The sequence below is a fragment of the Mobula hypostoma genome, chromosome 31 (assembly GCF_963921235.1).
Source record: "Mobula hypostoma chromosome 31, sMobHyp1.1, whole genome shotgun sequence".
NCBI lineage: Eukaryota > Metazoa > Chordata > Chondrichthyes > Myliobatiformes > Myliobatidae > Mobula > Mobula hypostoma.
The window spans coordinates 511147-527936 of record NC_086127.1 but is presented as its reverse complement, the minus strand read 5'-3'; the positions used below and the strand labels follow the sequence as shown (position 1 = coordinate 527936).

General features: G+C 56.7%; 1 protein-coding gene across 1 annotated transcript in view; it reads right to left on the bottom strand.

Moving 5' to 3' along the window:
- LOC134339914 (uncharacterized) overlaps positions 1–16790 on the bottom strand; it is a 41799-nt gene that overhangs the window by 10208 nt on the left and 14801 nt on the right. The window contains exons 4-5 of the mRNA XM_063036701.1: positions 14783–14903; positions 5794–5833 (exon numbers count right to left, since the gene is read on the bottom strand). Coding sequence (XP_062892771.1) covers positions 5794–5833; positions 14783–14903 — 161 coding nt within the window. The remainder of the gene's footprint in view (positions 1–5793; positions 5834–14782; positions 14904–16790) is intronic.

The following is a 16790-nucleotide window of genomic DNA, read 5'->3' as shown; positions in this document are numbered from 1 at the left end:
CGTCTCTGCCACCACCCCTGGCAGGGTGTTCCACACACCCGCTACCCTCAGAATAAATAAACTAACCTGACATTCCCATTATACTTCCCTCCAATCTTAAAATTATGTCCCCCTCGTAAGTAGCCATTTCCACCATGGGAAAAGGTCACCAGCTGCCCACTCACTCTAGGCCGGGGGTAGGCAACCTACGGCCCGCGAGCGATTTTTCCTTATTCTGAGTGTTTCATGCGACCACACTGATGGACATGCATGGCGTCTTGTTACACTGGCCCCAGGTTCTGTTTTGTTCCAAACCAAACACTAGTGTATACGAATGACGGGAAGGCAGACTAACTTATTAATATGTATTAGATACTGTCGGTGCACTCGCAGGTTTTCACATGGGATCGTTCAAATTTGTAAACAGAAACAGCATCACTCTGTTTTAACAAGAAATCCACGCTAAATATCCAGACATTTACATGTGCTACGATACTTGTTGAATAACTTGTGTTTCGAAATAAAATCAAAGAGAAAGATTCCAATGGCAATGAATGCAAAACGCAGGAAGGTAGACGCTGAGTGCCAAAAAAGCAGTGATAATGAAGGAAATACCTGTGCCAGCTACAAAGTCTCAAAACATATTGCAGAAAAGATAAAGCCTTTTACAAGTGGAGAGTTTGTCAAAGAATGTTTACTGGCCGTGGTGGATACTGTATGTCCTGAAAAGAAATCTGTATTTGCATCTATCAGCCTGTCAGCAAAACGATCACACGGCGAGTTGAGGAAATGTCAGCAGATGTTAAAAGTTGTTTAAGAAAAGCCTGCAATCAATTGCATTTTTTTTCAATTGCGCTTGATGAGAGCACAGACTTGAGAAGCACTGCTCAAGTTGCAGTGTTTGTGCGAGGAGTGACCTCAACTTTTCCAATTTTTGAAGAGTTTATTCAATTAATTCCTATGAAGGACCCGGTTACGGGGGCAGACATTTTGGAAGCTTTGCTGAAAATGATGTCAGAAATGAAACCTAATGTGTCAAAGCTAATTTGATGGGGCACCAGCAATGGTGGGACAGAAAAATGAAACTGAGTTCTTTGATTACTAATTGGCATCCTTGGTTAAGCACAAATGATTTTCTAGCATGTGTTATTCATTAATTTGAGGCAAAACATAACCAGATGTATTTAAATGGATAATTCCCATACTTGAAGTTTTTTATGGCATTTATCTGGCCCACCATTCGCTCATTAACATGCGATCTGGCCCACGGAGGCAAAAAGGTTGCCGATCCCTGCTCTAGGCCTCTTATGCCTCTTTCAAGTCTCCTCTCATCCTCCTTTGCTCGAAAGAGAAGAGCCCAAGCTCACCCAACCTATCTTCACCAAATGCTCTCTAATCGAGGCAGCATCCTGGTAAAACACACCGGCACCCTCCCCAAAGCTTCCACATCCTCCCTCCACGAGGTAACCCGAACTGAACACAATAAACAGCCTCAAGATTTGAGGCGAGTAGATTATGGATGGAGATGAGGAGGAACTGCTTTTCCCAGAGGGTGGTGAATCTGTGGAATTCTCTGCCCAATGAAGCAGTGGAGGCTGCCTCAGTAAATATATTTAAGACAAGATTGGATAGATTTTTGCGTAGTAGGGGAATTAAGGGTTACAGGGAAAAGGCAGGTAGGTGGAGATGAGTCCATGGCCAGATCAGCCACGATCTTATTGAATGGCAGAGCAGGCTCGATGGGCCGGATGTCCTACTCCTGCTCCTATTTCTTATGTTCTAATACTCTGAGTGTGGTTGAACCAGGGTTTTATGGAGCTGTGACATTACCTCGCGACTCTTGAACTCAAATCCCCTGACTAATGCAGACCAACACACCGCATGCCTTCTCAACAACCCTGTTACACTTATGTGAGAATGATGATTTTGGACATCAGTTCAGCATTCGACACCAGAGTTTCATCTAGGCTTGACAAGAAGCTCAGAAACCTCGGCCCTGACCCTGCCTTGTGCAGATGGATCCTGGACTTCCTGTCAGATCACCAGCATGTTGTAAGAGTGGGCTCCCTCACCTCCACCCTTCTGACTCTCAATACAGGAGGCCCGCAGCTGTGTACCGAGTCCCCTCCTTTACTCCCTGTACACCCATGACTGTATCACCACCTACAGCTCTAATCTACTAATTAAATTTGCCAACAACACTACATTGATTGGCCTTTCTCTTTTGAACAAAGGAGGATGAGAGGAGACTTGATAGAGGCGTATGAGATGATAAAGGGCCAAGAGTGAGTGGGCAGCTGGTGACCTTTTCCCAGGGTGGAAATGGCTACTTACAAGGGAATTATGGACATAGACCCCAAGACCCCTCTCTTCCTCTGCACTGATGAGAATCCTGCCATTAACCCTGTACAAATTTGACCTTCCACAGTAAATCACTTCCCACTTTTCTGAACTGAACTGCATCTGCCACCCCTCAGCCCAGCTCCACATCCTGAAAATGTCCCACTGTAACCTACGATAACCTTCTAAGCCAATGGTCCCCAAACTCCGGGTAATTAATTAGGTGCTGCCCAGAAGCCAGTCTTCATTAGAGGATTATTTAGCTTGTTTATTTCGGCTTTTTTCTTAAAGATGTGCTGGGTGCGCTCCAGCTACCGCTACACCCCTGCATGCTTCGCAGCAAATTATCGGTCCGCAGCCTGGAGGTTGGGGACCACTGTTCTACGCCATCCACAACACCAACTGCTGCGTCATCTGCAACTTGTTAACCCACCCTTCCATTTCCTCATCTGTCATTGACAAAAATCAGACAGCCAAGGTTCCCAGAACAAATGCCTGGTCACTGACCTCCAGGCAGAGGATGCTCCATCTACAACACACCCCGACTTCCATGGGCAAGCCAATTCCAAGTCCACTCAGATATGTTTGCCTGGATCCCAGATCTCCTGACTCTCTGAATGAATCTACCATGGGGAACCTTGTCGAATACTTTATTAAACCACGCACACCACATCCACTGCTCTACTTTCACCCTGAAAGAATTCAGTCAGGCTCGTGAGCAATGTTCCCTCTCAGGTGAGCGCATGTGCACGCACACATCTTTTGCTACCAGCGCATAAAGGAATTTAAACTCCGCACGAAAGGTCGTCACCCTTGACCCCGTCGGTGTATTAAGTTTATTTCATGATCATACACAATCACATTTCCTTTTCCAGTTTCTGATGCGGACGGTGGATTTGCAATGATTTGTCTGCAGATTTTAGAACTAGCTTATTTGTACTGTTTTTATTGAAGAAATTATTGATTCACTGTGTCGAATTCTAAAGAAGCAAATGAAGCGCAAAAGAACTGCTGATTCATTTAAAGCGGAAAGGCTCAGTGAAACAGTGGAAACTGCTACACCAAGAGTTCATGAAGTCAGGAACGGGAAATATTTATGTACAGTATGGAAACTGGTGTTACCCACGTGTATTGTCACGATGCAAAAGTCGCCAGAGAGTTTGACAGTGGGAAGTAGTGGAGTGAGATTCGGAAACTGGACTGTTTAGAGCATCATTTAGCAAGCAAATCACGTGCGGATGGTGCGCAAAAGTTCTGGTGAGAAAATCCTTCATTACCTATCATAGGCCTGCTAAGTATGTTTCGTGAGGGTGCAGATGAACAAGAGCAAAAACGATCAAACCCAGAGGAGATCAAAGTTCTTATTGCCAGTGTTTTGCTAGCTGTTAAAATGAATACCTCTATATGTAATATTCAGTGCGCACATGTTGTTGTCACTGGGCAAAATATTGCACAGCACATGATTTTTGCACACACCAGTCATTACAAATTAGGGGGACATTGCTCCTGAGCCACAACCTTGTTAGAGTGATTTTTGGGTTGAGGTCATTTACATTTAGCAAATGACTTTGGCTACCAGTTGCTTCTGTTCCTTGAAAATGTATTGTGGATTTGATTTGGAACAATGCATTCCTAAAAGCTGTGAATCCCAGTCCAGACAATGCTGACGCCTGTGGGATGGATGCGAATCAGGAGGTGTGAAGTTTGTATGTAGTTTCAAAAGAAAGCATTGTCTATACTTCATAAATATGGAATTGTCCTTTGTGTTTAGCACATAAATATTGAGCCCCATGTTGTGCCAGCAGACCTTTCCATTGAAAGCGTCTCCATATGACGCCTGCTGTACCTTGTTTTGTTGGATAAAAAAGCTGCTTTGTATCTACCAGTAATTTTCTCCAGCACTTTCATTCACGCAACAACAAACCTATCCCTCACAAAGCCATACCGACTATCCCTAAACAGACTGTATTTCTCCAAATGCTTTCAAGTCCTGTGCCTAAGAATCTTCTCCAATAATTTGCTCCAAGAGGACCACAACCTTGTCATTGACCTCATTGACCTGGACAGCTATGCTGGCTGGAATCAGGGCCTTGTGCTTTGGTTCTCGGCAGGGTCACCCACTCCAAACAGGTCAAAGGGTAAAGGCCATACGAAGAGTGGTCCACCGGTCCTCCTGGCTCGGGGGGTGCAGCTCAGAGCTAACAACCCTGACTGGTCAAAAACAGACAGTTACAGGAACAGCAATGTGGCCAAGGACGGACAGAGATGAAGGCCCCAAACACCAGCAGTGCAATGGGCAATTGATAATAATAACATAAGACTCACTGGATTACCCCTCATAATTTCTTGAGCAGACGAATAACATTTGCCACTTTCCAATCTTCTAGTTCTCTTCCTGTGACCAGTGGCTCAGCAATCTCTTCCCTTGTTTCCCGTGGTAACCTGGGGTACGTTCCATCCAGCCCTCTGGACTTATGACACCTAATGCTTTTCCTAAAGATCCAACACACCCTCTTTTCCGAACGTTGACATGCTCCAAACACATTAGCCTGCCCTCAAATTCATCAAGATCCCTCTCATTGGAGAATAATGAAGCAAATTACTCATTGAGGACCTTCCCCTACCTCCTCTGACTCCAGGCACGTGTTTCTTCGTTTATCCCTGACCAGTCCTACCCTCACTCTGTTCTCCACATATGCGGGGATTGCCTTGGTGAGAGAGCTTTGGCAGGCGGCAACTTTATCCCTTGGAGCGCAGGGGGTGACCAAATGTGGGTGCAGAAATCTACGCGGGGTATAGATAGTGTGGGTGTGCACAGTCTTGGAATCAAGATCGGGAGGGCAGAGATTTAAGGAGAAAGGGGAGAGATTTAACAGAGGCCCTCAAGGGGCAATTTTTTTCACCCAGAGGGAGGTCCGCATATAGTTAGTGGTCGAGGCAGGTATGTTAACGTTTAATAGGCACTGGTACAGGTACACCAATAGGGACAGTTTTGAGCAGGGTTTCCGAACCCTTCTTATGCTACAGACCCCTACCATTAACCGAGAGGTCTGCAGACTCTAGGTTTAGAGGGATTTGGGCCGAACGTGGGCAAATGGGAATTTTGCTCGGCACGGGTCCAGCTGGGCTGAAGAAGCTGTTTCCATGTTGTGTGACTGTGTTGATCTCCCCGCTCCCCCACTCTCGATCTCCCTCTCCATAGCTACGCATTTCCAGCACACCCCCACCCGTTTCCAATTGGGATCTCATTTATCAGCAAGAGGGCCAGACATTTCACTCACCACGGCACATGTTACAGAGAAAGTGGTGGGAAGAGCTTCCAACAACTCGGTTAACAAGTCTCCCTCAGCATCCCTCACTCGGAGACCCCCCCGCTCCACCAAACCCCTCTCTCAGCTTCCCTGACCCTCAACCCGCAAGTACCAGCGACTGTTTCTCGTTACGGAAGGGAGCTGGTCACAGAGGTGTGCTCACTTTGCTGGGTGGTTGCTGGCTCTCCGGTCGCAGGTTCTCCCTGTTGAGACGAATCGGGGGGGGTGGGGGTGAGTAAAAATTCATCCTGCGCTGTTAGGCTGCAGCAACCCTCCCAGAAACTGCCATCGTTTTAACCGGCTGTGCAGCATCTATAAGTATCTGCATCACACGTACGTTTCGTAGCAGTGATGGGACGGAGGGGGTTAAAGAGACAGAGTCACAGAGACGTGGAGGGATGTAGGGAAGGGAGCGAGTCATGGAATCGGAAAAGAGCACAAGGGAGGGGAAAGGTGGGGACGGAGGGTGCCATGGATCATGAGAAGTGGTGTTCGGGAGGAAAGGGAGTCACGCAGGCAGGGAGGGACACAGGATAGGGAGGGACATAGAGTTGAGAAGCAGGGATGTAGAGGAGGGAGGGAATCACAGAGACAGGGAGGGACACAGGGGAGAGAATACGTCATGGACACAAATAGGACTATAAGGGAGGAAAGGTTTCACGGAGTCAGGGAAGATCCACAGAAAAAGGGGTGACGGAGATGAGGAGAGGAAGGGTCATGGAGTTTGGGCAAGGCAAAAGGGAGGGAGGGGTGCAGGAAAGGGAGAGAGTGACGAAGACAGGGAGGGGTGTAGCAGGGAGCGGGTGATGGAGACTGGGAGGATTGTAGGGGAGTGAGGGAGTGACAGAGATGAGAGAGGGTGTAGGGGAGAGAGGGGGTGATAAAGGCGGGTTGGGGTGCAGGGGAAGAAGGGATGTAGACGTGGAGCGATGCAGGGAAGGAGGTGGTGACAGAGATGGGGGGTGTAGGAGAGGAAGGAGGATGATGTGATAGAGACGGGGAGGAAGGGGAGACAGGGAGGGAGGAGGGTGACGGAGACAGGGAGGGGTATAGGGAAGGAAGGGGTGACAGATACGGGGAGGGGTATAGGGAAGGAAGGGGTGATGGAGACGGGGAGGGGTATAGGGAAGGAAGGGGTGATGGAGACGGGGGGGTGACGGAGACGGGGAGAGGCGGGAGATGGAGACGGGGAGGGGTATAGGGAAGGAAGGGGTGACGGAGATGGGGAGAGGGGGATGACTGAGACGGGGGGGTATAGGGAAGGAAGGGGTGACGGAGACGGGGAGAGAGGGGTGATGGAGACAGACGGGTATAGGGAAGGAAGGGGTGATGGAGACGGGGGGGTGACGGAGACGGGGAGAGGCGGGAGATGGAAGCGGGGAGGGGTATAGGGAAGGAAGGGGTGAAAGAGATGGGGACAGGGGGGTGACTGAGACGGGGGGGTATAGGGAAGGAAGGGGTGACGGAGACGGGGAGAGAGGCGGCTGACGGAGACGGGGAGGGGTATAGGGAAGGAAGGGGTGACAGATACGGGGAGGAGTATAGGGAAGGAAGGGGTGATGGAGACGGAGAGAGGGGGGTGATGGAGACAGACGGGTATAGGGAAGGAAGGGGTGATGGAGACGGGGGGGTGACGGAGACGGGGAGAGGCGGGAGATGGAGACGGGGAGGGGTATAGGGAAGGAAGGGGTGACGGAGATGGGGAGAGTGGGGTGACTGAGACAGGGGGGGTATAGGGAAGGAAGGGGTGACGGAGACGGGGAGAGGCGGGTGATGGAGACGGGGAGGTTATAGGGAAGGAAGGGGTGACAGAGATGGGGAGAGGGGGTGACGGAGACAGGGAGGGGGTATAGGGATGGAAGGGGTGACGGAGACGGGGAGAGAGGCGGGAGACGGAGAGAGAGGCGGGAGACGGAGACGGGGAGGGGTATAGGGAAGGAAGGGGTGATGGAGACGGGGAGAGGTATAGGGAAGGTACGGGTGACAGATACAGGGAGGGGTAAAGGGAAGGAAGGGGTGATGGAGACGGGGAGGGTTGTAGGTGCGTAAGAGGTGATGGAGACGGGGAGAGACGGGGTGACGGAGACAGGGAGGGAGGGAGTGATGGAGATGGGGAGGGGTGTAGATGGGTAAGGGGTGATGGAGACAGGGTGACGGAGATGGGGAGGGAGGGGGTGACGGAGATGGGGAGGGGTGTAGGTGGGTAAGGGGTGATAGAGACGGGGAGAGGGGTGTGATGGAGATGGGGAGAGACGGGGTGACGGAGACGGGGAGGGGTACAGGGAAGGAAGGGGTGACAGATACGGGGAGGGGTATAGGGAAGGAAGGTGTGTCATATATGGGAAGGGGTATAGGGAAGAAAGGGGTGATGGAGACGGGGAGGGTTGTACGTGGGTAAGGGGTTATGGAGACGGGGTGATGGAGACGGGGAGGGAGGGGGTGACGGAGATGGGGAGGGAGGGGGTGACGGAGGTGGGGAGGGGTGTAGGTGGGTAAGGGGTGATGGAGACGGGGAGAGACGGGGTGATGGAGACGGGGAGAGAGGGGGTGATGGAGATGGGGATGGAGGGGGTGATGGAGATGAAGAGGGGTGTAGGTGGGTAAGGGGTGATGGAGACGGGAAAAGAGGAGGTGATGGAGACAGGGAGAGAGGGGGTGATGGAGATGGGGAGGGAGGGGGTGGGTAAGGGGTGAAGGAGACGGGGAGGGAGGGGGTGACGGAGGTGGGGAGGGTTGAAGGTGGGTAAGGAGTGATGGAGACGGGGAGAGAGGGGGTGATGGAGATGCGGAGGGAGGGGGTGATGGAGATGGAGAGGGGTGTAGGTGGGTAAGGGGTGATGGAGACGGGGAGAGGGGGTGATGGAGATGGGGAGGGAGGGGGTGATGGAGATGGGGAGGGGTGTAGGTGGCTAAGGGGTGATGGAGACGGGGAAAGAGGGGGTGATGGAGACGGAGAGACGGGGTGACGGAGATGGGCAGGGGTGTAGGTGGGTAAGGGGTGATGGGAAACGGGGAGAGACGGGGTGACGGAGATGGGGAGGGAGGGGGTGATGGAGATAGGGAGGGGTGTAGGTGGGTAAGGGGTGATGGAGACGCGGAGAGAGGGGGTGATGGAGACGGGGAGGGGTACAGGGAAGGAAGGGGTGACAGATACGGGGAGGGGTATAGGGAAGGAAGGTGTGTCATATATGGGAAGGGGTATAGGGAAGAAAGGGGTGATGGAGACGGGGAGGGTTGTACGTGGGTAAGGGGTTATGGAGACGGGGTGATGGAGACGGGGAGGGAGGGGGTGACGGAGATGGGGAGGGAGGGGGTGATGGAGGTGGGGAGGGGTGTAGGTGGGTAAGGGGTGATGGAGACGGGGAGAGACGGGGTGATGGAGACGGGGAGAGAGGGGGTGATGGAGATGGGGATGGAGGGGGTGATGGAGATGAAGAGGGGTGTAGGTGGGTAAGGGGTGATGGAGACGGGAAAAGAGGAGGTGATGGAGACAGGGAGAGAGGGGGTGATGGAGATGGGGAGGGAGGGGGTGGGTAAGGGGTGAAGGAGACGGGGAGGGAGGGGGTGACGGAGGTGGGGAGGGTTGAAGGTGGGTAAGGAGTGATGGAGACGGGGAGAGAGGGGGTGATGGAGATGCGGAGGGAGGGGGTGATGGAGATGGAGAGGGGTGTAGGTGGGTAAGGGGTGATGGAGACGGGGAGAGGGGGTGATGGAGATGGGGAGGGAGGGGGTGATGGAGATGGGGAGGGGTGTAGGTGGCTAAGGGGTGATGGAGACGGGGAAAGAGGGGGTGATGGAGACGGAGAGACGGGGTGACGGAGATGGGCAGGGGTGTAGGTGGGTAAGGGGTGATGGGAAACGGGGAGAGACGGGGTGACGGAGATGGGGAGGGAGGGGGTGATGGAGATAGGGAGGGGTGTAGGTGGGTAAGGGGTGATGGAGACGCGGAGAGAGGGGGTGATGGAGACGGGGAGAGACGGGGTGACGGAGATGGGGAGGGAGGGAGTGATGGAGATGGGGAGGAGTGTAGGTGGGTAAGGGGTGATGGAGACGGGGAGAGAGGGGTGTCGGAGATGGGGAGGGAGGGTGTGATGTAGATGGGGAGGGGTGTAGGTGGGTAAGGGGTGATGGAGACGGGGAGAGAGGGGGTGACGGAGACAGGGAGGGAGGGAGTGACGGAGATGGGGAGGGGTGTAGGTGGGTAAGGGGTGATGGAGATGGGGAGGGAGGGGGTGACGGAGGTGGGGAGGGGTGTAGGTGGGTAAGGGGTGATGGAGACGGGGAGAGACGGGGTGATGGAGACGGTGAGGGAGGGGTGATGGAGATGGGGAGGGGTGTAGGTGGGTAAGGGGTGATGGAGACGGGGAAAGAGGGGGTGATGGAGATGGGGAGAGACGGGGTGACGGAGATGGGGAGGGAGGGGGTGACAGAGGTGGGGAGGGAGGGGGTGATGGAGATGGGGAGGGGTGTAGGTGGGTAAGGGGTGATGGAGACGGGGAAAGAGGGGGTGATGGAGATGGGGAGAGACGGGGTGACGGAGATGGGGAGGGAGGGGGTGACAGAGGTGGGGAGGGGTGCAGGTGGGTAAGGGGTGATGGAGACGGGGAGAGACGGGGTGATGGAGACGGGGAGGGAGGGGGTGATGGAGATGGGGAGGGAGGGGGTGATGGAGATGGGGAGGGGTGTAGGTGGGTAAGGGGTGATGGAGACGGGGAGAGACGTGGTGACGGAGATGGGGAGGGGTGTAGGTGGGTAAGGGATGATGGAGACGGGGAGAGACGGGGCGATGGAGACGGGGAGGGAGGGGGTGATGGAGATGGGGAGGGGTGTAGGTGGGTAAGGGGTGATGGAGATGGGGAGGGAGGGGGTGACGGAGGTGGGGAGGGGTGGAGGTGGGGAGGGGTGTAGGTGGGTAAGGGGTGATGGAGACGGGGAGAGACGGGGTGATGGAGACGGGGAGGGAGGGGGTGATGGAGATGGGGAGGGGTGTAGGTGGGTAAGGGGTGATGGAGACGGGGAAAGAGGGGGTGATGGAGATGGAGAGACGGGGTGACGGAGATGGGCAGGGGTGTAGGTGGGTAAGGGGTGATGGAGACGGGGAGAGACGGGGTGATGGAGACGGGGAGAGAGGGGGTGATGGAGATGGGGATGGAGGGGGTGATGGAGATGAAGAGGGGTGTAGGTGGGTAAGGGGTGATGGAGACGGGAAAAGAGGAGGTGATGGAGACAGGGAGAGAGGGGGTGATGGAGATGGGGAGGGAGGGGGTGGGTAAGGGGTGAAGGAGACGGGGAGGGAGGGGGTGACGGAGGTGGGGAGGGTTGAAGGTGGGTAAGGAGTGATGGAGACGGGGAGAGAGGGGGTGATGGAGATGCGGAGGGAGGGGGTGATGGAGATGGAGAGGGGTGTAGGTGGGTAAGGGGTGATGGAGACGGGGAGAGGGGGTGATGGAGATGGGGAGGGAGGGGGTGATGGAGATGGGGAGGGGTGTAGGTGGCTAAGGGGTGATGGAGACGGGGAAAGAGGGGGTGATGGAGACGGAGAGACGGGGTGACGGAGATGGGCAGGGGTGTAGGTGGGTAAGGGGTGATGGGAAACGGGGAGAGACGGGGTGACGGAGATGGGGAGGGAGGGGGTGATGGAGATAGGGAGGGGTGTAGGTGGGTAAGGGGTGATGGAGACGCGGAGAGAGGGGGTGATGGAGACGGGGAGAGACGGGGTGACGGAGATGGGGAGGGAGGGAGTGATGGAGATGGGGAGGAGTGTAGGTGGGTAAGGGGTGATGGAGACGGGGAGAGAGGGGTGTCGGAGATGGGGAGGGAGGGTGTGATGTAGATGGGGAGGGGTGTAGGTGGGTAAGGGGTGATGGAGACGGGGAGAGAGGGGGTGACGGAGACAGGGAGGGAGGGAGTGACGGAGATGGGGAGGGGTGTAGGTGGGTAAGGGGTGATGGAGATGGGGAGGGAGGGGGTGACGGAGGTGGGGAGGGGTGTAGGTGGGTAAGGGGTGATGGAGACGGGGAGAGACGGGGTGATGGAGACGGTGAGGGAGGGGTGATGGAGATGGGGAGGGGTGTAGGTGGGTAAGGGGTGATGGAGACGGGGAAAGAGGGGGTGATGGAGATGGGGAGAGACGGGGTGACGGAGATGGGGAGGGAGGGGGTGACAGAGGTGGGGAGGGAGGGGGTGATGGAGATGGGGAGGGGTGTAGGTGGGTAAGGGGTGATGGAGACGGGGAAAGAGGGGGTGATGGAGATGGGGAGAGACGGGGTGACGGAGATGGGGAGGGAGGGGGTGACAGAGGTGGGGAGGGGTGCAGGTGGGTAAGGGGTGATGGAGACGGGGAGAGACGGGGTGATGGAGACGGGGAGGGAGGGGGTGATGGAGATGGGGAGGGAGGGGGTGATGGAGATGGGGAGGGGTGTAGGTGGGTAAGGGGTGATGGAGACGGGGAGAGACGTGGTTGTAGGTGGGTAAGGGATGATGGAGACGGGGAGAGACGGGGCGATGGAGACGGGGAGGGAGGGGGTGATGGAGATGGGGAGGGGTGTAGGTGGGTAAGGGGTGATGGAGATGGGGAGGGAGGGGGTGACGGAGGTGGGGAGGGGTGGAGGTGGGGAGGGGTGTAGGTGGGTAAGGGGTGATGGAGACGGGGAGAGACGGGGTGATGGAGACGGGGAGGGAGGGGGTGATGGAGATGGGGAGGGGTGTAGGTGGGTAAGGGGTGATGGAGACGGGGAAAGAGGGGGTGATGGAGATGGAGAGACGGGGTGACGGAGATGGGCAGGGGTGTAGGTGGGTAAGGGGTGATGGAGACGAGGGGAGACGGGGAGAGACGGGGTGACGGAGATGGGGAGGGAGGGGGTGACAGAGGTGGGGAGGGGTGCAGGTGGGTAAGGGGTGATGGAGATGGGGAGAGACGGGGTGATGGAGACGGGGAGGGAGGGGGTGATGGAGATGGGGAGGGAGGGGGTGATGGAGATGTGGAGGGGTGTAGGTGGGTAAGGGGTGATGGAGACGGGGAGAGACGTGGTGACGGAGATGGGGAGGGGTGTAGGTGGGTAAGGGGTGATGGAGACGGGGAGAGACGGGGTGACGGAGATGTGGAAGGGTGTAGGTGGGTAAGGGGTGATGGAGACGGGGAAAGAGGTGGTGATGGAGACGGGGAGAGATGGGGTGACGGAGATGGGCAGGGGTGTAGGTGGGAAGGGGTGATGGAGACGGGGAGGGAGGGGGTGAGGAGATGGGGAGGGGTGTAGGTGGGTAAGGGGTGATGGAGATGGGAAGAGATGGGGTGATGGAGACGGGGAGGGAGGGGGTGATGGAGATGGGGAAAGAGGGGGTGATGGAGACGGGGTGACAGAGATGGGCAGGGGTGTAGATGGGTAAGGGGTGATGGAGACGGGGAGAGACGGGGTGACGGAGATGGGGAGGGAGGGGGTGACGGAGGTGGGGAGGGGTGTAGGTGGGTAAGGGGTGATGGAGACGGGGAGAGACGGGGTGACGAAGACAGGGAGAGAGGGAGTGATGGAGATGGGGAGGGGTGATGGAGACGGGGAGAGACGGGGTGATGTAGATGGGGAGGGGTGTAGGTGGGTAATGGGTGATGGAAACGGGGAGAGAGGGGGTGACGGAGACAGGGAAGGAGGGAGTGACGGATATGAGGAGGGGTGTACGTGGGTAAGGGGTGATGGAGATGGGGAGGGAGGGGGTGACGGAGGTGGGGAGGGGTGTAGGTGGGTAAGGGGTGACGGAGATAGGGAGGGAGGGAGTGATGGAGATGGGGAGGGGTGTAGGTGGGTAAGGGGTGATGGAGACGGGGAGGGAGGGGGTGACGGAGACGGGGAGACGGAGGTGGGGAGGGGTGTAGGTGTGTAAGGGGTGATGGAGACGGGGAGAGACGGGGTGACGGAGATGGGGAGGGAGGGGGTGACGGAGGTGGGGAGGGGTGTAGGTGGGTAAGGGGTGATGGAGACGGGGAGAGACGGGGTGACGGAGATGGGGAAGGAGGGGGTGACGGAGACGGAGAGAGACGGGCTGACGGAGATGGGGAGGGAGGAGTTGACGGAGGTGGGGAGGGGTGTAGGTGGGTAAGGGGTGATGGAGACGGGGTGACGGAGATGGGGAGGGAGGGGGTGACGGAGGTGGGGAGGGGTGTAGGTGGGTAAGGGGTGATGGAGACGGGGAGAGACGGGGTGACAGAGATGGGGAAGGAGGGGGTGACGGAGACGGAGAGAGACGGGGTGACGGAGATGGGGAGGGAGGAGTTGACGGAGGTGGGGAGGGGTGTAGGTGGGTAAGGGGTGATGGAGACGGGGAGAGACGGGGTGACGGAGATGGGGAGGGAGGGGGTGATGGAGGTGGGGAGGGGTGTAGCTGGGGAAGTGTCACAGATGGGAAGGGCAAAGGTGGGGGGAGTGGTGAAAGAAATGGAGGGGGTGACGGCGATGGGGAAGGACACTGGAGAAGTAGGGGATTATGGAGACGGAGGAGGTTGTAATTACCCTAGGGGAGGATCACAGAAACAGTATGTGGAATCTGTGGAATCCTCTCCCCCTCAGCTCCACCGCGTAGCAGAATTGAGTGCATACATCCCTGGATAGTCTGGGAAATTGAGGGACTTAGGGATAGGGGACCGCGGTGGAAAAGTTTCCAGGATCTCAATTAGCTGCAGAGGAGGAGGAAGTCATGTTCCAGCTGTATAAAACTCTGGCTGAGCCGCATCTGGAGTATTCAATCAATGCAGCTTGCCCCGTTACAGGAACGGTGAGGGGGCTTTGGAGAGGAGCTTCACCAGGACGATACCTGAGCTGTGAGGAGACCTAATCGAGGTTGAGATAAGATCACACCGGTTAGAGTGGAGACTTCTTCCCCACAGTGCCCTATATTGAAGGGAATGCATTTAAGGTGAGAGAGAGTCAGTTTAAAGATGCGAGGGGCAGGTTTTTTTTAAACACAGAGGGTGGTGGATGCTGGAAATTCACTGCCAGTGGTGGAGACTATAAGACAGATACATGTAGGTGCAGAGAATGGAGGGATGTGGACACTGTGTGGGCATTTAGTTATAAGGACCAGTTCCTGTACCGTGTGGCCTGACCTTTACTCCACCCGGACCCCCAGTCACCCCACCCCCGTTGCTGCCCCTGGCTCCCTACCTTCCCACATCTGGTTCCGGCTGCCTTCTTCGCCACGCCCCTCGCCCTCCGGTTCTCCACTCGCAACTTTGCTGCCCGCCGCATTCTACTGGCTCTCCGTTCTTCACGTCCTCCGAGTTCCCTGGGCAAGGAAGGAGAAGGACACGAATAGTGCGAGACCTTCAGCTCTAATCCCCTCCCGTCTGGTTGTAGGTACCCTAAGGACCTGGGAGTCCCTGAAGTGGGTGTCACGGGTCGACTGGGCAGCGAAGGAGGCCTTTGCAATGCTGGCCTTCATCAGTCAGGGCTCTGAGTACCGGGATTGGGAGGTCACAGTGCAGTTGTACAAGATGCCAATGAGGCCGCACTTGGAGTGCTGTATTCGGTTTTGGTCGCCCTGTTCCAGGAGAAAACGTCCTTGAGCTGGGAAGAGTGCAAAGAGAGACTTACAGAGATGTCGTGGGACAGAGTTATGGATAGAAATTGTGAATTTACTCTTTGGAGCAAAGGGGGTTGTGTAAAACCACGAGGGGCACAGAGAGGGTGAACGCGCACAGTCCTGTCCCTCGGGGTTGGGGAAATCAAAAACCAGAGGACTCAGGTTCAAGGTGAGAGGGGAGAGATTTATTCGGGATCCGAGGGGCAACTTTTTTACCCAGAGGCTGGTCCGTCAATGGATCGAGCGGCCAGAGGACATGGTTAAGGTAACAACACTTACAAAGCACTTGGACAGCAACGCAGACTGGAAAGGCTGAGAGGGATGGGACCGGCTTGGGATGGGAATCTGGACTGGAATGATGCTGCTGGGCTCGCTCTGACTGTGTAACTCCAGGCAACACCAGGGCGGGTCCCCGTCGTGCTCCAGCCCTGCAAGGCCACCAGTTATTCAGTTTTGCTGCTTTGTTCGTGCATTACCTGTTCAGACACTGGGCAGCGAAGACTCCAGAGCAGTGACTGGCAACAAGTGAATCGTCTAGTGGCTGGAATTCCCAGGCCGGGCCACGCCATCGCCGCGGGAGTCCCTGCCGGGAGCCGGAGCCTGGATGGCGGGCAGTCGCCCCGGGTCAGGCTCCGGGACACCTGGGGGTTGGTCGCCCCTCGGCCACGCGACGCTCTCCCGCCGGGCCTCCCTGGGCAGCTGCGGGGCACCATCCGCTGGCAGCCCCCTGTCTCGCCCAGCGGCTACTGGGGGAGAGGAGGCACTTCCTTGCCGGGCGTCCCTCCGTGGGAGGTTTAGGACTGGCGCTCTCCGCCAGGGTGCCGAGGGGGCTGGAGGGAAATCCCTGGGCCACACCATGCTCTCCCGCCGGGGCTCCCGCGCTAAGCCTTGGCCATGCAGGAGATGCTCCCTCTCTGCCACTCCCTCAGATGGGGGGAGATCCCTCGGCCACACAGCGCTCTCCCGCCGGGACTCCCGTGCCAAGCCCTGGCCATGCAGGAGACGCTCGCTCTCTGCCACTACCCTCTGTGAGGGGAGATCCCTCGACCGCACCATGTTCTCCCGCGCTAAGCCCTGGTCGTGCAGGAGAGGCTCCCTCTCTGCCACTCCCCCCTGTGAGGGGAGATCCCTTGGCCACACCGCACTCTCCCGCCGGGGATCCCGTGCGAAGCCCTGGCCGTGTAGGAGATGCTCCCTCTCTGGCGGTCCCTCGAGTGGGGGATGATCCCTCAGCCGAACCACGCTCTCCCGCACTAAGCCCTGGTCGTGCAGGAGGGGGGGGTCCCTCTCTGCCACTCCCCCCAGTGAGGGGAGATCCCTTGGCCACACCGCGCTCTCCCGCCGGGGCTCACGCGCTAAGCCCTGGCCGCGTAGGAGGGGGGGCTCCCTCTCTGCCACTCCTTCAGATGAGGGGAGATCCCTCGGCCACACCGCGCTCTCTCGCCGGGGCTCCCGTGCGAAGCCCTGGCCGTGTAGGAGATGCTCCCTCTCTGGCGTTCCCTCGAGTGGAGGATGATCCCTCGGCCGCAACGCATTCTCCTGCGCTAAGCCCTGGTCGTGCAGGAGGGGGGGCTCCCTCTCTGCCACTCC